Source organism: Panthera tigris, chromosome B3 (assembly GCF_018350195.1).
Source record: "Panthera tigris isolate Pti1 chromosome B3, P.tigris_Pti1_mat1.1, whole genome shotgun sequence".
NCBI lineage: Eukaryota > Metazoa > Chordata > Mammalia > Carnivora > Felidae > Panthera > Panthera tigris.
In genome coordinates this window covers 41,578,318-41,599,100 of record NC_056665.1, presented here as the reverse complement: position 1 = coordinate 41,599,100, position 20,783 = coordinate 41,578,318, and the positions used below count along the sequence as shown (strand labels likewise).

Genomic DNA, 20,783 nt, shown 5'->3' with positions numbered 1-20,783 from the left:
GAGGCAAGAGTTTCACAGTTCCTCTGACCACTGGTTCCATGGAATTTTCGTACACCCACATACATTATATAATCTGTTTCCAAGGCAGCTTCTAGGTTACTGCTCCCCTGAACATTTCATCTCTTGATTCATCACATCTCTATTCCTGTCTGCCCACCTGCTGCCATTTATCTACATTACTCAGATCAGTAGCTCATAGTAAAAAGAACGACCAACAGTGAGGGCCTTACTGGTCCGGAAGAGGGGTTGGGGGTGGGACGGGCCATGAGCCAGTGTGCAGCACTGCCCCTGGCCCTGTCTCCTGGACAGTCAGTTTTCTTCTTGATGAATTTCAACTGTGGAGTAGGGGATGGGCAGCGACCAGCAACCCCAATCTGACTTTGGGGCTTTGTCTCCAACCAGCAGGCGATCCCACAAGCTCCCTCAACTGTCTATCCCTCACTTTCATCATCTGTAAGATGAGAAGGTTGGAGATGATTGCTGAGGCTTCTGTCCCCCAGTTTTGCACTAGACTTTGAGCTTCTTGAGAACAGAGACCATTGCCTACTCACTGCCGCAGTCCCAGCACTCTGGTTGGTTAAACCATCGAAACTGGGTCTGTCTTTATTCTGCCCTGTAAAGGAACCGTGCTCGCTCCACCATGGAGGCAAACACTATGCAGCCACTGAGGGGTATATTAGGAAATGCAGCCTAACGACTTGCTTGTAAGGAATTGTGGAGATGGGTTCATTTTTCAAGCTTGACTTGATAACTCTGTTTTTGAAGCTCGGCCTGTAATTTTTGCAGTGCGTCCAGGAACCCGCACTATTTGGAGAGGTTTTGCACAGCTGTCAGTGAAACTCTAAGTGAGGAAATCAAGTTGTTATGATATTGGGTGATGGTAGAGATGGAGGTGCCACATGGCCTCTGTCTCAGAAGAGCACGACAGTTACCTGCTCCTGGGAAATTTGCACAGGGTTCCGGAAAACCGTCCAGAGCACTGTGGGGTGGCAAGGAGGTGTGGTCAGGGAGCCTTTGTAGCGGTAGTATTCGTCAGGCCTCTCAGGAAGCAGCTCTTCAATGCTGAAACCCGGAATGAGCACTTCTTGGCCTGGAGAGACATATTGGGGAGATGGTGTCCGCCTTTCTCCCCATGGCAGAAGTGCTGCTGGGCATGCGACTGAGCCTAGAAATGTGAACAGCACCTGCCCCCTGCATTCATTTTTCTTCAGGTCACACGGGGGTGACTGTATTCTCCTCTCTAGGGGTAGATAAGCATCCAAGAACCCCTTACCTTTGTATTTGACATCTTGAAGGTGCCTGAAGATCTTGTCATAAGATGGATTGAAGGAACCCATCTGCAACATAGATGGGGCAGGTTGAAGTAGGACAGAATTATATAGGCTGAGCCTGGTGTAACAGTTGCTAATGGAAGGACTGGACTAGGGGTATATAGTCATCACTGCCAAGGTCCTCCCTGAAGGATTCACTTTACTAGGACAATTATGAAGGATCGCTAGCCTGTTACAGAGTGAGGGTGATGGTCCTGTCCTCTTGCATCTCAGGACGCGAGGCACTGAGTCCTCAGGGCACTGGGGCTTGAGCGTCGCGAGGCAAAGAATATAGCCTGTGCTCTTGGCGATCAGGCTTTGAGTCTGAAAGCCACAACTAGCATGTTTTCTAACCAGAACTCAAGAGAGATGTAGTACGTACAAGCCAAGTCAGGCAAGCAAGCATGTCGAAAAACGAGGTACTTGTCTTATTAGGGAAATACATGCAAGTGAATCAGGAAACATTCCCATTTGGGGGATTAAGGAAAGAGCTCACTCCAGGGTCCATATAAAGACTACAACTTGGATGTTAGGAGTTGTGTAAGGGATTCGACACCTGATGAGGCAGCGCTGAATGATCCCCACCCCCCAACCCCATACACACAGGGCCTGCCTCGCTGGACAATTCCAAGCTTTATACAATAGGGCTAGCACCCAGTGCTCATTTTCTCCAGTGTTCCAAAGGACATTCCCATTTCTGCTGCCCAGCTACACAAAGTGCTGCCTCCTGGCCAAAAGACAAGGTCCCCTATGGGGGCATACCTCTGGCTCTAGAGGCAAGACACAGCCAAAATGAGAGTGAGCCACACACATCCAACGGACGGGCAATTCAGGGACCAAATGCCGAGCGTGATACCATCCTGGCTTCAAATTTCATGTAAAACCCCTTTCAACATCTCTTACCTCTATGAGAACAGCTAGGACGGCGAGGCCTTCTGACTTGTTACTGGCGGTGCTGGCGTTGGCATACAGGTCCGAGTTATAATGGACGATATGCAGCTGCAGTGGAAGGAAAGCTGCTCACCATGGGTGGGCGACTCATGGGAACCTTTTGCTTTTGCAGGGGGAGGACACATATTTATCCCTCCGGTGGAAAAAGAAATCACAGCCCGGCTTTTATACGGGTTTAATCAGCCATATTTCAAGAGGCCAAAAAAACAAGGACGTTACTCTCTGAATGTAGATTCTTAGCATTCACAAAAAAATTCTAAGCTCATTTTTTCAAAGCAGGAATTACTTGTGATTATTAAAGTGAGGGAAAGAGAACGTTCTGAGAAATCTTGGGTTTCAAAAGTCTAGGTAACTGGGACGCCCAGGTGGCTCGGTCGGTTAAGCGTTCGACTTGATTTCGGCTAAGGTCTCGTGGTTGTGAGATTGAGCCTTGAGTCCAGCTCTGTACTGAGCCAGGAGCCTGCTTGAGATTCTTTCTCCCTCTCCCTCTGCACTCCCCCCCGTCAACATTGCATGCACACATGCTCTTTCTCTCTCTCTCAAAAAAATAAATAAATAAATAAAAATGTCTAGGTAAGCATTAAGGTATTGTTATGATAAATTCTGACAATAGGTTGGACCTAGTTTTTAATCCAAAATGTGGTGTCTGTCACTTGTCCTCCAAAAAAACTATATTAGTAGATACATCTGTATATGTGACATACATTTTTGCTGAGTCTTTGCCTCTTGAGACTGTGACACGCTGAGATTTTCTCTTTTCCTTCATCTCTTTCTCCGTCTTACATGGTCGTAAATAGAATTCAAGCAGATTTTACTGAATACGGCTTAATGTTCCCCACCTTTCAAGTGGCCCTTTCTAATTTTCACAAGTGACATGACATCATTTCTTTTTTTAAGTAGTCCTCGCTATGAAGGATGTAGCCTGCCGCCTTGCCCCCCACCATGTTAGCTTGGCACAGCCTTGAGAAATGGGGGATTCTGTATGGCTGACACCCTGCAGGTCCTAGATCCGTATTTCTTTTTACAGCTGCCCTTTGAGTGTGCGGTCTGCTTCAGCACTTTTCTTACTGTGTTCAGATTAAACGGAGAGGAACAGAATTCCCTGCTGAAGAGATGAAGAGACTCTTCTCTATAGGACCCAATCCAGAAGAACTGTGCACTTTCAAGGACCCTCCACAGGGAATCTGCCACTTTCGGGTCACCTTGATGTATTTTCTCTATTAGAGACATTTATGGCCCATCTTCACCAGGCCCTTGGTGATGATGTGGCTTCATAGCAGAAAATATAATGATGAGAAATCCATTTAAATGCCCACACTCTCCCAGCCTACACCCTAACTCCTTCTTTATTCCCCGGGTGTAGGTAGAAGCCTCCACATTGCAATTAGCCTGAAAGAAATTGCAGTCCTGGGGTTTCAGAGATGGGCCTGGTTTGAAATGCGTGCCCCTCCAAGAGTGCCGTCCTATTGGGCCAGAATTATAGCCCCTCCACACGTGTAACTCTACCTATAATTAGCCTGAGACATTAAGCAGTTCAGCAGTTAAGAACAGAGGAGAGTGGTCATGTCATTATTTACCTTGGGCTCCACTGGCTGATCAGTAGCATTTATCTCCTTGTATTTATTGCCCTGTAAACAGTCAGAGCCACACCCCCAAGTTCTGTCCTCTGGGAGCACTTAAGTGGAGCACCTCAAGCACCCCCACCGTACCCCCTGCACACCTATAGTGCAGGAACAATGCTCCACTCCTTCCGTTTCCTCTGGGCATTTTGGGGTAGTGCCTCAGAACGACACAACACAATGTTGTGCCGACGTCCCAGACTATCCTCTTTGACTCTCTCATTGCCGTGATGTCCCGTGAATTATAATGCCAGTCTTCCCTTGGCTTGTGGCCCTGGGCCCCAAGGTTCCAAGCACAACCCATGCCCAGGAAAAGGAAAGCTGGAGTGGGAAAGGCCTGTGCAAACAGCATGGCTTGTGAAGAAAGATGGAGAAGGTGGGGGAAGCAATTAGCCCAGTAGGATTCAGCAGCGAGATACGATACGTCAGCCAGACAAGCCGGTGGGATCCCGATCTGTGCAGGCAGAAGAGCGATGCCGACAAAAGGGGCATGTGTGCCCCACTGTGCCACCCCGGGAGCATTGCCTTCTGAGCGGCGCCACTCAGTAAAGACAGAGACAAACTCCGTACGTTCAGGAGGAAGGGGACCAGGGCACCGCGGAAGAACCGCGGGGGGATGGGAGTGGCTCTGCCTTCCCTGAGTGGGTGTGTGGAGCCTGAAGGCAGCCCTTGCTTACGCTCTGATCTTCGCTGCACACCAGCCAGATGGAGGGGTGCCAGACCACCCACCGCCAGGCAGCCTCTGCCGGCCTGCCCGCTCCACTCACCTCAGCAGCAAAGTGCTTCCCACCGACAGTGTGCTCGGAGCCGTGAGGGTCATTCTGGTTCCCCCAGTGCAGGTGCAGCTGGGCGGCACTGTAGCGGGACCGGAGGCCCTGGATGTGCATGTCCGAGGGCAGGTTCAGCCTCACTGTGGGGAGTGGAGCCTTCAGAGCCCTGGCCAGCTGAGCACTGCCTGAGAGCAGTTAGCGATGCGACACCGGCCCGGGGCCCAGACAGGAGGCAGGTGGATGCAGTGAGTGGAGACACAGCCTGGGGCTCAGAAACCTGGGCTCTTCTCCTGAAAATGTCCCCATTTCCCTAAAGCAATTCTAGTTGCACCAGCCCCTTCTAAGCTCCCCTGGGAAAAGGATGGCAAGAGCACTAATACTAGATGGGTGGGTGTGTTTTTACATATCCACATATTACACACCCAGCTATCAAGATAGAACCTTTAATGAAGTATCTTCCAAGCCATAGAATAATATAACAGCAACAATAATAATTGCTATTTATGAAGCATCTTCTGTATTCCAGATCCCCAACATACATAATCTCTAGTCTTTCCGCAGTACCCATCAATATGCCCATTTTCCACATGAAAGCTCAAGGAGGTTAATATTCTTACCCAGAGTCTCATGACTCATAAATAGTCAAGCCAGGATTCAAATCCAGGTTTGTCTGACTCCAAAGCCTGGGCGACCCCACAGTGAGTTGCGTGGCTCCTGGTGTGTTTGCACCAGGGAGCCCAAGGGCTCAAGCCTGTCCCCCGCCTCCCCCCCACCCTGCCCCTTCCCAAGAAATGTGCTTCTTATGCGAGGCGCTGCCCTGGAAGAACTGCCTCCAGCATCCCCCCCAGTGAGTGGTCCAGGCATCTCTCATCCCTCCCCCCTCCCACCGCCCCATCTCTTGGGGGCTGTATTTCAGTGTAGCCCCCTCCCTGCCAAGGGCAAGAGAGCAGGCCAAGGAGCTGAGGGGAGCTCAGACATCCCCTTGCAGTCCTCAGAGGTCTCTCTCACCTGAATGGCCATCGTTGGTCAGGAGAAACTGCTCATTGGCAGAAACATTGTAGCCTTGGAACCCAAGGGGCACAAGGCTGGCGTCGTACTGGAGGATGTCACTGTGCAGGTCTATTGGGGACTGCAGCACGCCCCCACATGACGGGTACTTCTTGGACCAGCTCTTCTCCCCATCTGGACCTGAAAGGGGAGATTCAGGCCCTAAAGTGAGTCCATTTCCCACAAAACTGTTTTCCTCACTTTCTAATTCTGTGTCCAATACAATCACTCCTTTTCTCCTCTTAATCCCCAGAGGTATATTCTTCGAGGCCCAGAAATCTCAGCCTCCTGCCATTTGTCCTTAAAGGGAGATGGGTATAGAAGGACTAGAGCAGCCCCATGCCACGGAATAGGGCCCACCAAGCTCCGTTTTCATTGCTCATATTTTGGCACAGTACACATCCTTTCCATGTGAGGACCTGTTGATATTCAGCAATTTAGCCTCTCTTTATGGAGCACCTATTATGAGCAGGAATTACTCAGGGTCTTGGGGCCACCAGGTTGAACACAACCATAGGGCTCCTGCTTGCCCAAGCTTGCATCCTCTGGGATGCTCCAGGCTGGAAAAAGTGGTGTCTTACTGACCACAGCTCCAGGAAAGTCTTCAGGGCTTGTGGATTTATAGATATGATCATCTTGATAGGAAACCTTTGAGGACATTGACTCTTGATAGCCACATCCAGAGCAAGTGTAAAACCCCATCTGATAGGGATGCTTGAAAAATTCCAAGTAATTAGGGGATCACAGAGCTAAGTGCACAGTGTACCCTGAGAGAGGGTGACAACACTACAAACTAATGACAAACGATCAGTGAGGAGGAAGAGACTTAAAAATAAATCCTCCGGGGCTCAGGCTTCTTGCTAACTACCAGGTGATTGTCCTTCCTCTGGAAATGGAAATAAACAATCCAATCCCATGTTCAGATAAACTTTCTTACTCCCACAGGGAAAAATCTTTAAAGAATGTAAAGCTGTGCTTAAAAGATTATCTCCCGTGGTAATTAAATGGATTTTCAGGCTGAGGTTTCTCCAGAAAAGTGAATAATTGGCATGTCATGGCTCGTTAGGGTAAAACCATTGTGCCCTGTGGGCTCTGAGTTGGGGACCACGCTTTGCCATCTGGGGTCCATTCATCAGTATTTTGGCACCAGGAATGATGTTAACTGGAGCAGAGGGGAACAGAACTCCGCTTCCAGGGAGCCTTCCATAGACAGCGGCACCATTTCCCAAGAGTGTACGTGTGTATTCTGGTTCCCTACCCCTTGTTCTCTAACTAGGGGACTTCATCTGAGAGTAAGGAGAGTCTAAAGAAGAACTTGGGTGCCCGTGTTCATTTAAAATGCTATGAGGAATTGATCCGAGGTCTGGACACGCAGTGGAACCCTGCTAATTTTTCCGACTGTCAACCTTTGGATAGACCTTTTGGGAAATGTTAGGGCTTGAAGGGATTTCACCATCTCCTGTCCAACCTTCCAACAGACACCAGTTTCCTCACTTGCACAAGCCAGTCAGAGTCTTCACGGAGATATATTTTAATTTCCCAGACCTCAGAGCCCTGGACTCAGAAGCAACTCACACCAAGATGGCAGAGGGAGAGGGAGGCCGGAGGACATCAAAGCTGTCACTCCATGGGGCAAACCGGAGTAAAAGTAAGACCGTTACTCAGCTGAGGGCAAATCCAAATTCCTTAGGGACAGTAGGAAGCATAGATGAAGCAATCATGGGGACCCTTCGAAACCCTCGGGTCAGGAAGAGGTACAGCTACCGGGTGGCAAGCCTTCTGGAGTGAGGCCACCAGCCTTTTCTCTGATCACAACATCGTCTGGACCCACAGCCAGCGTGGCAGAAGGCTACCAGCCAGGCACGAATGGAAAAACTCAGTGAGTAAAGAGGCGTAGCGATGAGATGATTTCTCCTTGCCCACATGACTAAAGGGAACTGGGTCAGAAGGACTTTCTCTTCCCAGAGCAGAGGTTCCAAAAGGTGTCATGAAGACAGCCGTCTAGTGATAACTAAACCAAGAGCTCCTGGGGGACAGGGACATCTCTTGTTCATCTCTGTGAACTCATGCTGTGATTAGGGTCCCATGCATAACAGGCATTTAGTAAACAGCTTCCCAAAGAATAAAAGACCCCAAAGAACAGAGAGCTTGGGAAAAGGTTGTCAGGAGGAACTTTTCTTTTTCATTGCACCCTAAATACTCTTTGTTGGAAGCCACACTGAATTAGGTATTTGGGGGGCAGAAAGACTAGGGATATAAAAGGCAACAGAGTCTGTGTTGGCAAAACCTCCCGAGGAAAGAAAAGCAACTGCACAGGACCAGAAGAGTCCAGAAAACAAGATTTCAGCGCCAGCTGTCCCAGCACCTCGGTGAGTGACCTTGAGCAAGTCACATGCCCTGCCTGAGTCTCCTTTACCCTCGTACAAATGAGAGGATTGAACGCTGCGTTCTGGAAGTTCCATTCTGGCTCTCAGTTCCGAGACTGATTGAGATTACCTAGGACTAAGCACCTCCACCCTCGGTGTCAGGCAGGTTTGAACGGGTTGGAGACGGTTGCTCATGCCAAGGCAGCTCCTGGGCATGTGACAAGGTGCCCAGTGGGGAGCGGTGGTGAGGCTGAGCGCAGGGTGCTGCTACTCCGAGGTCTGGCTGGAAAGCCATCTGCATCAGAAACTTGCCACAGGTGTTGGCTGCCGTCCACAGGGCGCCTCGTCTTTGAGCCCCACTCACAGGCGCTTTTATAAAAGGGGCAACAGGGTCTAGTAGAAAAGGCTACTCCTCCTGCCTTGTTATTATTTTTAGTAGTTTTGGTTGTTACATCTCTAAACTCTATAGGATCCGAAAGGCAAGAATTGCCCCATTTTACAGATGAAGAATCGACATTGAATGATTTGCCCTAAGTTAGACTTGGGCTCAGGTAACAGAGTTACCTTGCCTGGGTGCCAGGACCTCCATGCCCTTCTGTTTTAGTATGTACCCAGGAGATTTGGTGCATGCCTGTTACCCCCCTCTCCTGTGCTCGCCATGCAGGTAAGCATCATGTCATGTTCACCTGGCACGGAGCAGGCCCTTACTTGTTTACTGAGCTGGATTCTGATGCTAATTTTGTGCTTGTTCCTCTCCAGGGAAGCATGCACCTATGAATGCCCCTAGCTTCCCTTTTACCCCGTATAATTTATTTTTTCCCATTAAAAAGAAAAGAAGAAACTTAGGTCCTTTGCTCAGGTTCAAAATTTACCCTCCTAGCTTCCTCGTTTACCTGCCTGAGGGTTCGTTCTGTTTGGGGGCCACTCACTGAGAACAAAATCTGGTTGCTGCCCTGGAGCCTGGGAGATGGTCTGCCAAGTATGGGGCTTCACCACAGTTCATAGGACCCTCCACCAGCACGTGGCAGCCAGTGTCCCCTTCTTGCACATCTGGGGACACTGTCAGAGCAGCCTCCCATCGTTGTGGCTTGTGAGTGAGACAGGTGTGAGGTGCTGTGTGGGTGGACACCAGGGCAGCCGGTATCAGGGCTGGGGGTGTTGTCAGTAGACCTCTCTCTGCCCCCCACCCCTCGCCTCCGCCTGGGCAGTTTGTGACTTGTTGCAGAGGCAATGCTGGCTTTTTACAGGCAGCTCCAGCCCGGGCTGTGGTTTTTCAACTTGGCCACGATTTTCACACTCATGCCAAGTGCTCTGGTGCCAGAAAACCGCCCTTGGGATGGACTCTTCCAAAAGAAGCATTTATTATTTCCAGCTATCAGAAAAATGCCACTTTTCTCATCTGAGTTTGGACTTTGCCTTTTCAGTTAGTTGGATTCCTCGCATGATCCTAATAAAGGAGATCGTGTGTATCTCCCAGTTTGTTTTTCCAAATAAAGTCCCGGCATTATTTCTTTTCCAGCACATGTTTTTCTGCTTTAGGCAAAACAGAAGTGGACCTCATTTTTGTTTTGAAATGTGACAAGAGATTAACATGGCCCAGCTCAAAATGCCTCTCGCGATCTCTGAGTGGGAATTATGAAGCTCGGGGTCCAAGATTTGATGCCCAAGGACCAGAATTTTTTTCCATGGAGAATTTCAAATACATACAACGGGGGAGAGGGGAGCACAGTGAAACTCCGTGTCCCCCAGCTTCGACAACTAACAATTTGCAGAAACAAATCGCACCCACTCTCCCCATCCCTGGATAATTTTGAAACAAATACAAATGTATTTTTTCTGTACGTATTTCAGTATGTGTCTCTAAAACACAAGGACTCAAAACCACAAGACCGTTACCACACTTCCAGAGTGAACGACTCCTTAATATTATCAAATCTAGTCAGAACTCAGTTTTCCAGTTATCTCCTAACTGTTGAATGGTTTATTTGTAAGCTTCGGGGTTGAAGTACGGTCCACAAACTGCAGTTAATCAACCTGTGATGGCCTGGATCTCAATTCGATGGTGTGATGCCTCATCAGAGAACAACTGACCCCACTCTTCCAAGGCTCCAGATCTCAGAGCCAAGCTGGCTGTGTCCATCCTGTGCCCTCACTTGGTCATGGAATCAAACAGAAACTGTTACCACCACCGTCTCCACCACCCTGGGGTAAGCCCTCATCATGTCCACCGTCAAGGCTTCCTGCAGAGTTCCGTGCCTCAGCCTCTCCTGTTAGTTGCCAGGCTCCTTTCTCTCATAACCGAGTTTAACCAGACTAACCAGACGTTGCCCTGCCTCTGTGGCACCGCCCCTCCACCCCACCCCCCTTCTCCAGAGCACGCCCACTCCACCCAACAGATCAGAGCAGAGCCATAGCCATCTTTCAAGGCCTGTCGAGGCCTTCGGTGGCCCTCATACCCTCCCCCGCCAGCCCCCATGATCAGGCCGGCTTCCCCATCCTCAGAACAAGCTATGAACTAACTCAACCTTCCCATATGTTCTTATGCTAAAAAATGTGCTTAAAATGCCACCTTCTTTCCTCTTTGCCTTTCTGAATCCTGTTCACTCTTCCAAGTCCAGCTCAAGTCCTGCCAAAACTACTTCCAGGGCTTTCTCCCTGCCCCGGGACTCCTTGGCCAGCCTGCTGGGGGTTCACACGGTGGTACAGTGATATGAATACTCACTTAAGTCTCATGTGTGACTGCTGTCTCCAGACTAGCATATGAACCTGCTCCAGACTAGAACTCTGTCTACAAATTTCACAGTCCTTTTGAAGACTAGAGCTTTTTGTCATGTCCCTCCCCCATGTCTGATGTAGCAACACTTACTAAACACTTAGTAAATTGATTTGGGGGATTTCTTAAGCTCATTCCAGAAATCTAACCATAAAGGGTTGAGAAAAGACTCTGTGTGTGTGTGTGTGTGTGTGTGTGTGTGTGTGTGTACATGGGCATGCGCACATGGTTATAGGAAGATGAGGATAACAAGAAGGGTTTTGTTCTTAATAGACAGACTTAAGCATACTTCCATACAGAATGGAAAGGGGAGTAGAGAAGGAGAGTTGGATCCAGGAGAGAGAGGAACCTATGGATGGAATGTGGCTCTGAGAAGACAGCGGGTTGGGGAGGGTCCAGCCAGCAGAGCACAAATTGACTCCAGGCTGAAGGAGGCACTCAGTAAGTATTCAGCAGATGAATCAGAGCAGGACACTGAAGGCTGCCTGGAAGTGAAACCCATAGACTGAAAACCTAGGCAGAAATCCAGGAGCTCAGCGGGCCCGCAATGCTGATCAGAGGGGATCGGCTATGGGAAGACAAACTTTCTCCACATTCTGCAGTATATGCAACCAAAGTGCGCCAGTGAGCCTAAACAAGTCAGTGTGATTTTTTTAATGAACTTATATTTTGATATTTTCTTCATACATCTTGTGTCTTGTTTTAAAACTTAATTACAGAGAACTTCAAAGCAGGTGCAAAGGTACCATATAATGTACCCATCTGTCAATCCATGATTAGTTTAGTTTTTGTCTGTCCCCCCACCACTGGATCACTTTGAAGAAAATCTGTGGATGCTTATGTAAAGATAAGGAGTCTTGGGGCGCCTGGGTGGCTTGGTCAGTTAAGCGTCCGACTTCGGCTCAGGTCATGATCTCATGGTCCGTGAGTTCGAGCCCCGCGTCGGGCTCTGTGCTGACCGCTCATAGCCTGGAGCCTGTTTCAGATTCTGTGTCTCCCTCTCTCTCTGCCCCTCCCCTGTTCATGCTCTGTCTCTCTCTGTCTCAAAAATAAATAAACGCTAAAAAAAAAAAATTAAAGATAAGGGGTCTTAAAAAATAACCACAATATTATTTTCACATCCAAAAACTGTTGGCAGTAATGCCTTAATGTCATCAGATATCCAGAGACTGTTCTGGTTTCCCCAATTGTCACATAAGTTCATTGAACAGTTTGTTTGAGTCAGGGTCCAGGTAAGGTTCATGGATTATGACTGGTTAATATGGCTCTAGGTTTCTGTTTAATGGCTTTAGGTCTCTCTTTCCTGCCCCCCCTTCATCTCTCCCCAATATGGGTGTATTTACTCTGTACATATATGAGGTATGTCTTTGCCTCAAACAAATAATAATTTATGCAAGTAAATGGAGGATAATTTTATTATTTTATAACCTGTTTGCAGACATGGTATGGGGTAAGTAAAAACTTTATGGGTTGAGTAATTTCTTATATTTTTATGCCTGGTACATATACTGTAATAATAAAAGCACGGAGAGCGCCTTCGAAGATGAGAGCTATGTAGTTACTGCTACAATGGGATTCCGGTTTCTCACCGATTATTCTCTCTCCCTGACTATACATCCTATGTGCTCAAGAATAATAAAAATTTTAATAAAAACATTGTCTGTAACTTGCACTGTATCCGATGAGTCTGGACAAAAAACAAAATGCATTCATTGTCATCCTATTTTGAGGTTTGTCTTTGAGCCTTTCTTAAGTCGGTCCCTCAGATCCACCTGCTGCCCCTGACATTTCTTCATGGTCATCCTCTCTGAGATAGACTCATCTCCGTGTCTCTGTGAACCCTTGTGCAGGCAGCTGCCTGGGAAGCCAGTCCTGTGCCACAGGCTCCAGGGCGTGTCTCTTCAGCATGGCCGCCGAAACACAAAGTCAGATCAAAACTTGTGCCAACAGATAAAACCATCGTGGGAAGGTTTACAAGGTCTACATATTATGGATGTTGACATGCCTTTTTTTCAACCAGTAGTCAAAGTTTCAGTGCAATAAAAGCTTCCGGTCAGTCCCCCAAAGGATCTGACTATATAATGAAAATGGACCTAGTCCTGGCATGTATATACTTAAGTGGAAGTGATCACAGATGGTGTATCAAGTTTGAATACATTTAATGAAATTGATCCTGTTTGCAATTAAAAATGGGTATTCAAATGTTGAATAGAGGAGGAAATTGCTACTCTCCTTGGAATGCTACTTAATTTTGAAGTTCATTCATTCATTTCTCCAACAAATGTGCCTACTATGTGCCCGACACTGTATTGGGTACTGAAGATGCAATGGAGAACAAAACAGATGTGGTCTCTGTCCATGGAGCATCCATTCCAGAGGAAGAGTCTGATAATAAAGTGCAAATAGGGAAACCAATACATAAATATAATAATTACAGTCTGCAGTCAGTGCTATGAAGGAAATCAGCAAGGACTAGGATGGAGAAAATGGAGGGATCACTGTGGACCAGGTGCTACAGGAAGGCTTCTCAGAAGAGGTGCCATTAAAATTGAGACGGAAAGGATGGATCTGAGCCAAACATGAGCAAAAACAGAGGGATGGCATTCCAGAGAGAGGGCACCACAAGCTCAGAGGACTTGCTGCAGCAGAGAGCCTATGTATTTTATATGCATGTGATGTATCAACTCAGAAAGAACCTAGGATATATCTGGCTTCCCCATGCCCAAGATGGGCATCGCCCTATGACAACGAATCTTTCGGCACCTGCTCATGTACACTCCTCTGTTAGGTCCCCCTTTCAGGGAGCTGGTACCCACCTTTCCCTGAAGGCCATCAGTCATGGTCCTGTGGCTAGAGCCATATGGAGCATGGCTAGGCCATAGGACCCCATTCAGAGGAGAAGGCAGCCTCTGGGGCCCCCTCTAAATCCATCTTGAAACCACACATCCTGAAGATGTCATTAGGACATGGGAGCCACGTTTTAAAACTATTTAATATATACTTTATAGGTCCTGCAGTTTACTTCCAAAGTTGATTAAAAGATATACAGCTTCTCATAGAAGTCCAGTGGGTTCAGCCTATGGGGAGTAGGGAGTTCCCACAGAGTCCACCCTAGCTGGGTTCTGGCCCCCCTGCAGAAGGCCATGTTCTGCCGATTCTGCCTGTTTTCCTGCCAGTCAAGTGGAGAGGCATGGCCACAATAACCAAGATCCTGCCCGGAAGGAAAGGAGGCTAGCAGGGCTGTGGGTTAATGATTGGTGGATGAGGTCTTACGATTTTATTATAAACAAGTGGAGGCCAAGGAATCAAACTGGCATTTTCCTTTGTTAATGTTACAAATGAGTCAGAGACAGGGCAGTGAGCAAGGACTGGAGAGTCAGGGTTACTTATTATTTATACAGCTTAAAGCTGGATTGCTGAAGGAGGCCCATTCTTCTTCCTTGGATTTTATGTTACGGGTTAATAAAAAGGGAAAAGTTTATTTTTTAAGTTTATTTTTGAGGGAGACAGACAGAATGAGAGGGGGGAAAGGCAGAGAGAGAGGGGGACGGAGGACCTGACAACGTAGGCCTTGAACTCACAAACCTTGAGATCATGACCTGAGCTGAAGTCAGATGCTTAACCAACTGAGCCAGCCAGGCGCCCTGACAAGGGAAAAGTTTTCTAAAGATGCTTTAATCTGTACTTTATCTCAAACTTTCCTCTTTGTTATTTCCATTAGTATTTGGGCCAGCTTGAGAGGGAGAGCTGATGCTGGCGTCAGCTGGGCCAGTTTGAGAGGATCAAGCCTTGGTGTCATTTCTGGCTTAGCCGTGGCAGTAGGGGGAGAAGAGGTGAGCTGTGAGACTGACCGCCAACTCAACTCTCTGCTAGCCCTCAGAAGCCCCTCCCCTCTGCTTGCCATATCTAGAGGTACCCCCACAGTAGCACTGGAGTTGTGGGGGGGGGTGGAGGAACGAGGGTAAATATCTCTCCCTGCCCCTCTCTCCCCCTAACACAGGACAGAGTGTTTCCCACTCCTCTGCCCTCCTGTAGAGCCCTTGGCGTTTCTCTTTCCTAGTAACACATACACTTTTCAAAATAGTATTTTCTATCTTTCTATCCCAGTAGACCAGTGGTTCAGTCTAGTCTCAGAACAGCTGTTGTCAAGCTTGAGTGACCATCAGAATTCCCTGGAGGGCTTTTTAAAACACAGATTGCTGAGCCCCACCTGCAGAGTTTCTGATTCAGCTACCAGGTGAGGCTGATGCTGCTTGTCTGGGGACCACACTTTGAGAACCACTGTCTACAGCAGTGTTTCTTAACCCTGGATTTACACTGGCATCTCTGAGAGCTTCTAAGTGTGCCCCTGGCCCCAGCCCCTGACATCTGGTTTAATTGGTCTTGGGTGGGATCCAGACACAGGAAGCCTTAAAAAGCTTCCCAGGTGATTCTAATGTGCAGCCAATTTGAGAAGAGCTGATGAAAAGCCCTTCCCAGATCAAAGGCCTTGAAGTTGGAGCCCCGGCTTTTACTCCCCATCGTCAGGGTAAGATTGCTTTTTTTTTTTTTTTAATTAATTAATGTTTCATTGTGGTAAAATATATATAACATAAGTTTGCCATTAGTGACACTTGGTATATTCACAGTGTGGTGCAACATCGTCACTCTTTAGCTCCAGAACATTTTCGTCACCCCAAAAGGAAACCCCATCCTCATCCCCCATTTCCCATCCCCACCTCCAACCCCTGGTAACCACTAATCTACTTTCTGTCTCAATGGATTTGCCTATTCCGTATGTTTCATCTAAGCAGATCGTACAACATGTGGCTTTTCTGTCTGGCATCTTTCACATCATAGAACTGTTTTCATGGTGCATCCATATTGTAGCATATATCCGTACTTCCTTTTTATAGCTGAATTCTATCGCTTTGTATGGATATACCTTCATTTATTCATTCGTATTGTTGCTTTTTATTGTAGTTTAAATATCTGACTCTGGTTAAATTGCTATTCTGTTGTGTAATAAAGCATCAGTGCCTCTCCTGTGAGGGTTTTAGAAGAAGTGTGACTAGAGTCAGCAGAAAAGGAAGATGGAGAAAATGCAGGCTGCTTTCCCGAGAACAAGAGTCTAGGGGTCAACGAGGCTCTTACTTGAATGAAAAGGGGAACCTTCCATCATCATGCTAACAAAGGCATGTTCCATACAATGTGGTGTAGCCGTGTGCCCTCCCACAAGAAGGAAGCTGGTGGGAGGGCAAATTAAGTGGGCAGAGGCTGCCTTTGTGACAGGCTCTTTGGCGAAGAGAGATGTGAAAATGTCTCAGGTGCTCTGAATCATTGGTACAGCCGTCTCCTCTAGCTGACAAGAAGCTGCTTGTCTCCAACGCCACCCCCACCCCTTTGTTAAAAGGGTGAACCTGGGGGTGACAAACCGTGACTGCATTCGGGGTTAGACAGTAGGTGAGGGACAAAACTGGATATCTAAGTTGAATGTGGCCTTGGCAAAATACTTAGTTGTGGACCTTGGATGTCTGTTTACTAGAACGAGTACTTCCCCTTTCGCTTTTACTGTGATATCTTTCCTCCACTTTTCAGCCAAGCATCTCACAAGAATTGTTTAAGCTGCTGGCTTCTGCGTCTTCACTTCCCATTCAGACTCCCTGCCCTGCGACTCTGACTTCTGGGTCCATGTGCCACTGAATTCAAATAGACTCTTCAGCCCTCGTTTTTCTTGCAGCCCTTGAACCCAATGCCCCCACCCCCGTTTCTGAAACCTCTCCTCTTCCACTATCTGTAACTCACTGCCCCCTTAATGACAGCTGTCTTACGGTTTTGTTCTTGGCTCTTTCTTTACTTTCACACATGCCTCCGGACTGAGGCCATCCCCTCCCATGGTTTCAGCACCACCTCTGCCCTACGCAGTTTCCTCCTGAGCTCCAGACCGGCTGCCTACTGGATGTCCCCATTCGATGTCCATGGCTCCCTGAAACCAGACATGGCTGGAGAGGAAGGCAGACAGACAAACCATCAAAAAAGAATAACCAAACTTGCCATATTTTCCTCTCTTACCCTCCTCCTTCCAAAACCTCCCTTACTTCTTTCAAGGTTCTCTGTCTCAGCTGATGGTACCACCCACCACACCAAAGCCTGGAATCCCAATCTACCTCTTCCTGTCCTCTCCTTTGGCCCCATTGCTAGGCACAGAGACATAATGATTTTATTTTCAGGTATCTTTTTTAAAGACTTTTTATTTTGAAAAATCTTAAATGTATGGAAAATTGAAGGTACCACAATGAATTCCCATGTACTCTTCACCTAGAGTCACTAGTTGTTAACATTTTGCCACACCTGCTTTATTACTCGCTCTCTATATACATATATATGCACATTATTATTGTTGTTACAGTTCCTCCTCAACCTGTGACAGGATTACGTCCCAATACACCCATTGTAAGTTGAAAATATCATGTAATTTGAAAATGCACCTAACCTCTCGAACATCTTAGCTCAGCCTCGCCTACCTTAAACATGCTTAAATTAGCCTACAAATGGGCAAAAGCATCTAACACAAAGCCTAGTTTATGAGAGAGTGTTGACTATCTCATGTAATTTGTAGAGTGCTGGGCTGAAATGCTGGTCAGAGTGCTTGTCTGGATACAGGATGGTTGTAAGTCCCTCAGGTCTGTACCCTCGTGGTGGTGTGACTGCCTGGGAGCTGCAGCCGCCCTACCTGGTGTCACCGAATGGAATCACACCAGGTATCCCTAGCCAAGGAAGAGATCCAAATTCACAATCCCAAGTATGGCTTCTACTGAATGCGTATCACTTTCACACCGTCCTAAAGTGGAAAAATTGTAAGTTGAACCATCACCAGTTGGGGCTATCTTTTGAGAGGAAGTTTTAGACCTCATGCCTTCCTGTACTTAAATACTTACATGTCTGTCTCCTGAGAACAAGGACATTGTCCAACATAATCACAATATAACGATCCCAGTCACGAAATTTAACAATTAGTACAGTTACCTAATATACAATCAACATTCAAATTTTTTGTACCCAGTCTCAAAGGATCTTCCCATAGATTGCCTATGGTAACGTTAAAATGGAAAGCTACGGGCATTATCTTAACCATGTGATCAAAATTATCACCAGTCGAGAGCCTCCTGATGAAATACATAGATATTCAAGGACACATTATTTCTACGGTATTCATGCCAAAACGGACAGCCTAATCTCATGAGAAACCCTCAGACAAACTCAAATTGAGAGACCTTCTAGGAGATATCCAGTCTATATGCTTCAGAAATGTCAGAGCATGAAAGGTCTAAAGAGGCATGCATTGAGTTACCTGGATTGACTCCTGTATCAGCAAAAGTGCTATCAAGGACCACATTAGTTTCTTTTAAACTTGGCCTTCATGTGTTCCCACTGGCACAGCCTTTGTTCAGACCCACAGCTCCATATCTGTCCGCCTTGTCTGGCCTTGTCTCTCCAGGCTTACCCCACAGCCCTCGCCTCTCCACACTAATTCACACCACTTCTGAACATTACTTTACTGAAAATTCTTCAGTGGCTCTTCAAGCCTTTAGGATTAATCCCAAGGCCTTTGCTGCAGCCCTCAAGACCTTTGTGATCCCCCCTTCTCCAGCCTTTGCTTTCCCCACTGCCACCTGTCAAAAATCTGAGGTCAATGGAGGGGGGACCTAAAATTTCAACCAGACTAACAAGTTAGGCTACCACAGTTTCATGGGAAAGACACGAGACTCCTGAGTCAGAGACAAAAGACAGTTTAATACTCACAGCAGTAGCAGAGTGACATTTGTGTCTGTTTCCCAAGCCCCAATTCCACAGGGTACTACAACGAGGGCCAGGTGACACCTGCACATGCCAACTGCTCTGCATCATGGCCAAGCAACTCCCAAGTTGGGAAAACCTGCCCAACTTTACCCCCAAGGGAGATACTGTCTTTATCTTATTGGATAGCAAACAAACCTGCTCTCTGTCCTGGAGGGAGACACTGTCTCTGTCTTCTAAAACTATTTGCTACATACACATCCTTGAAATGATTGTCTGGAACAAAAGCCATCAGTGCCTCTGCCCACAGATTTGCTGAAACACAAGAGACCTAGGGAGAACAAGCTCCCAACACCACTCCTCAAACACTAGGCTGCTGCCACCCTGATTCTCTAACCACTCCACACACTCTTACCTGCTTTTTGGACCTCTCTTGCCTTCAGTGGAAAGCCATCCTCATCCCTAAAACACACACCACCCATGCACATAAACATTCACATGCTCTTCTTGCTGTGCTCCTTTGTCTTTCAAGAAACAGCTCCTCAGGCAGGCCTGACAGTCACTCTGCCTCCAAATTGAGGCTTGTTGTCATCTCTCCGTGTCCACAGCTCCAGCACACATTGTCATAGCACTTAATTTGCTCCACTCTAATTGCCTGTTTACATGTCTGCGGGTCCCTTGGCTGTCAACCCATTGAAGGCAAGGGCTGTGTCGTGCTTGTCTCTAATCCCAGGACCAGCCCAAAAAGGAATCATTAAGGACTGCTGGCAAGAATAAGTGACTCTGTGAATGGACTGTTATTGTATAGCAGCCAGCAGTTTCTTCCTGTCACTTGAGGTAGAGTCAGATGTACAAACCCTTGAAGCTGGAAGATTGGCATGGGACAAGGGGTGGGGCAGGTGTGGGGTTCATAAGCACCTTCAACGTTCTGGGGGAGGAGCCAGAAATTTGTCCTCGGGGAAGCCCTCCCCGTGTTGTAGGATGGAGCACTTGGATAAGCCTTCTTAGCTCTACACACCTGAGGCCTGGAACTACCCAATGTTGCTATGAAAACGTAACCCTGCTGTAGCCATCCAAATGCTCGTGTTTCAGGCTGAGATGCTAAGCGTTCTGTTTAGTGACCCAATGATACAAACTGGGTGCATCTTTAACAGGTCTGTGTCCTTGCAAAGAACACTGTTTTTCTAAATATGAATTTAGGTGTCCTGAACAGGAACATTGTTGTCCCACTTGTGATGTTATTTCCAAAGTTTAAGTCATTGTGGTCAAGAGGAGTGATATTACCCCTCCGGGGACATTGGCAATGACTAGAGACATTTTTGGAATCCCAGCTGGCAGGTGCTACTGACATCTAATGGGTAGAGGCCAGGGATGCTGCTAAATTTCCTACAATGCACAGGACAGCCCCGCACGACAAAGAATTATCCTGCCCAGAATGTCAGCAGTGTAGAGGCTGAGAAGCCCCAGGCTAGTCTATTGTGACTTCCTCTTCTGGGCGGTATGGAAGAAGGACCAGGTCATACAGTGCAGAGGAGGTTTTTCTTGAAGGAGTTGGGTGCTCTCACTGTGAATCATCCTGGGGTCACAAAGAGGAATAGAAACCTGGTGTCAGGGAGGAGGGAACACAGTCAGGAGGACTCCAGGCCAGGAGACCAAGGCCGGTGCCTACATGGTGGTAGGGGACCCATGGCAAAGGGATGATTGTTGCCCTCAGGGAGATCTGTAGACTGTAATTGCCTGTGTCATTCCAGGGCCTGAACCAATTTTTTTTTTTTTTTTTTTTTTGCTAAATCCCAAGGCCTAATGAATTGTTTTTTAGTATTAGTGTTTTTTGTTTTTGTTTTTGTTTTTTTACACTACCATATAATGAGCGCTTACTATGTACCAGGTATCACTCTGTATCTGAGGTTGGCCAATATTTTCTGCAAAAGACCAGAGAGTAAAATATCTTAGGATTTGCAGGCTGTACTGTTTCTGTCACAACTATCCGGTCCTTTTGCTATAGTGCAAAAGCGGTCCTAGCAACTGCGTCAGTGGATGCATGGAGCCACACACCAAGAAAGCTTCGGCTACAGAAACAGGTGGTAGGCTGCCTTTGGCCCACGGGGCATAGTTTGCCAATCCCCATTCTGTATGCGTAACATCTGTTAATTTAATCTGCGTACGAGCCC

At 47.4% G+C, this 20,783-nt stretch overlaps 2 protein-coding genes across 8 annotated transcripts in view; one reads left to right on the top strand and one right to left on the bottom strand.

The window, feature by feature from the left end:
* The window catches only part of APH1B (aph-1 homolog B, gamma-secretase subunit), a 139,619-nt gene that overhangs the window by 72,398 nt on the left and 46,438 nt on the right, over positions 1-20,783 (top strand). For 2 of the 4 annotated variants that reach the window (XR_006218586.1, XM_042988701.1), the window contains one exon: positions 3,339-3,811. The exons of 1 other annotated variant lie outside the window; for it this stretch is intronic. The gene's annotated coding sequence lies outside the window, so the exon portion shown is untranslated. Of the gene's footprint in view, positions 1-3,288; positions 3,812-20,783 lie in introns of those variants that run through there. One more of the 4 variants, XM_042988697.1, reaches the window with a different exon arrangement.
* Positions 1-20,783, bottom strand: part of CA12 (carbonic anhydrase 12) — a 51,146-nt gene that overhangs the window by 14,128 nt on the left and 16,235 nt on the right. For all 4 annotated transcript variants that reach the window (XM_007084485.3, XM_007084486.3, XM_007084487.3 and 1 more), the window contains exons 3-7: positions 5,659-5,838; positions 4,648-4,790; positions 2,214-2,309; positions 1,274-1,337; positions 933-1,090 (exon numbers count right to left, since the gene is read on the bottom strand). In XM_007084485.3, the coding sequence (XP_007084547.1) occupies positions 933-1,090; positions 1,274-1,337; positions 2,214-2,309; positions 4,648-4,790; positions 5,659-5,838 (641 nt within the window). The remainder of the gene's footprint in view (positions 1-932; positions 1,091-1,273; positions 1,338-2,213; positions 2,310-4,647; positions 4,791-5,658; positions 5,839-20,783) is intronic.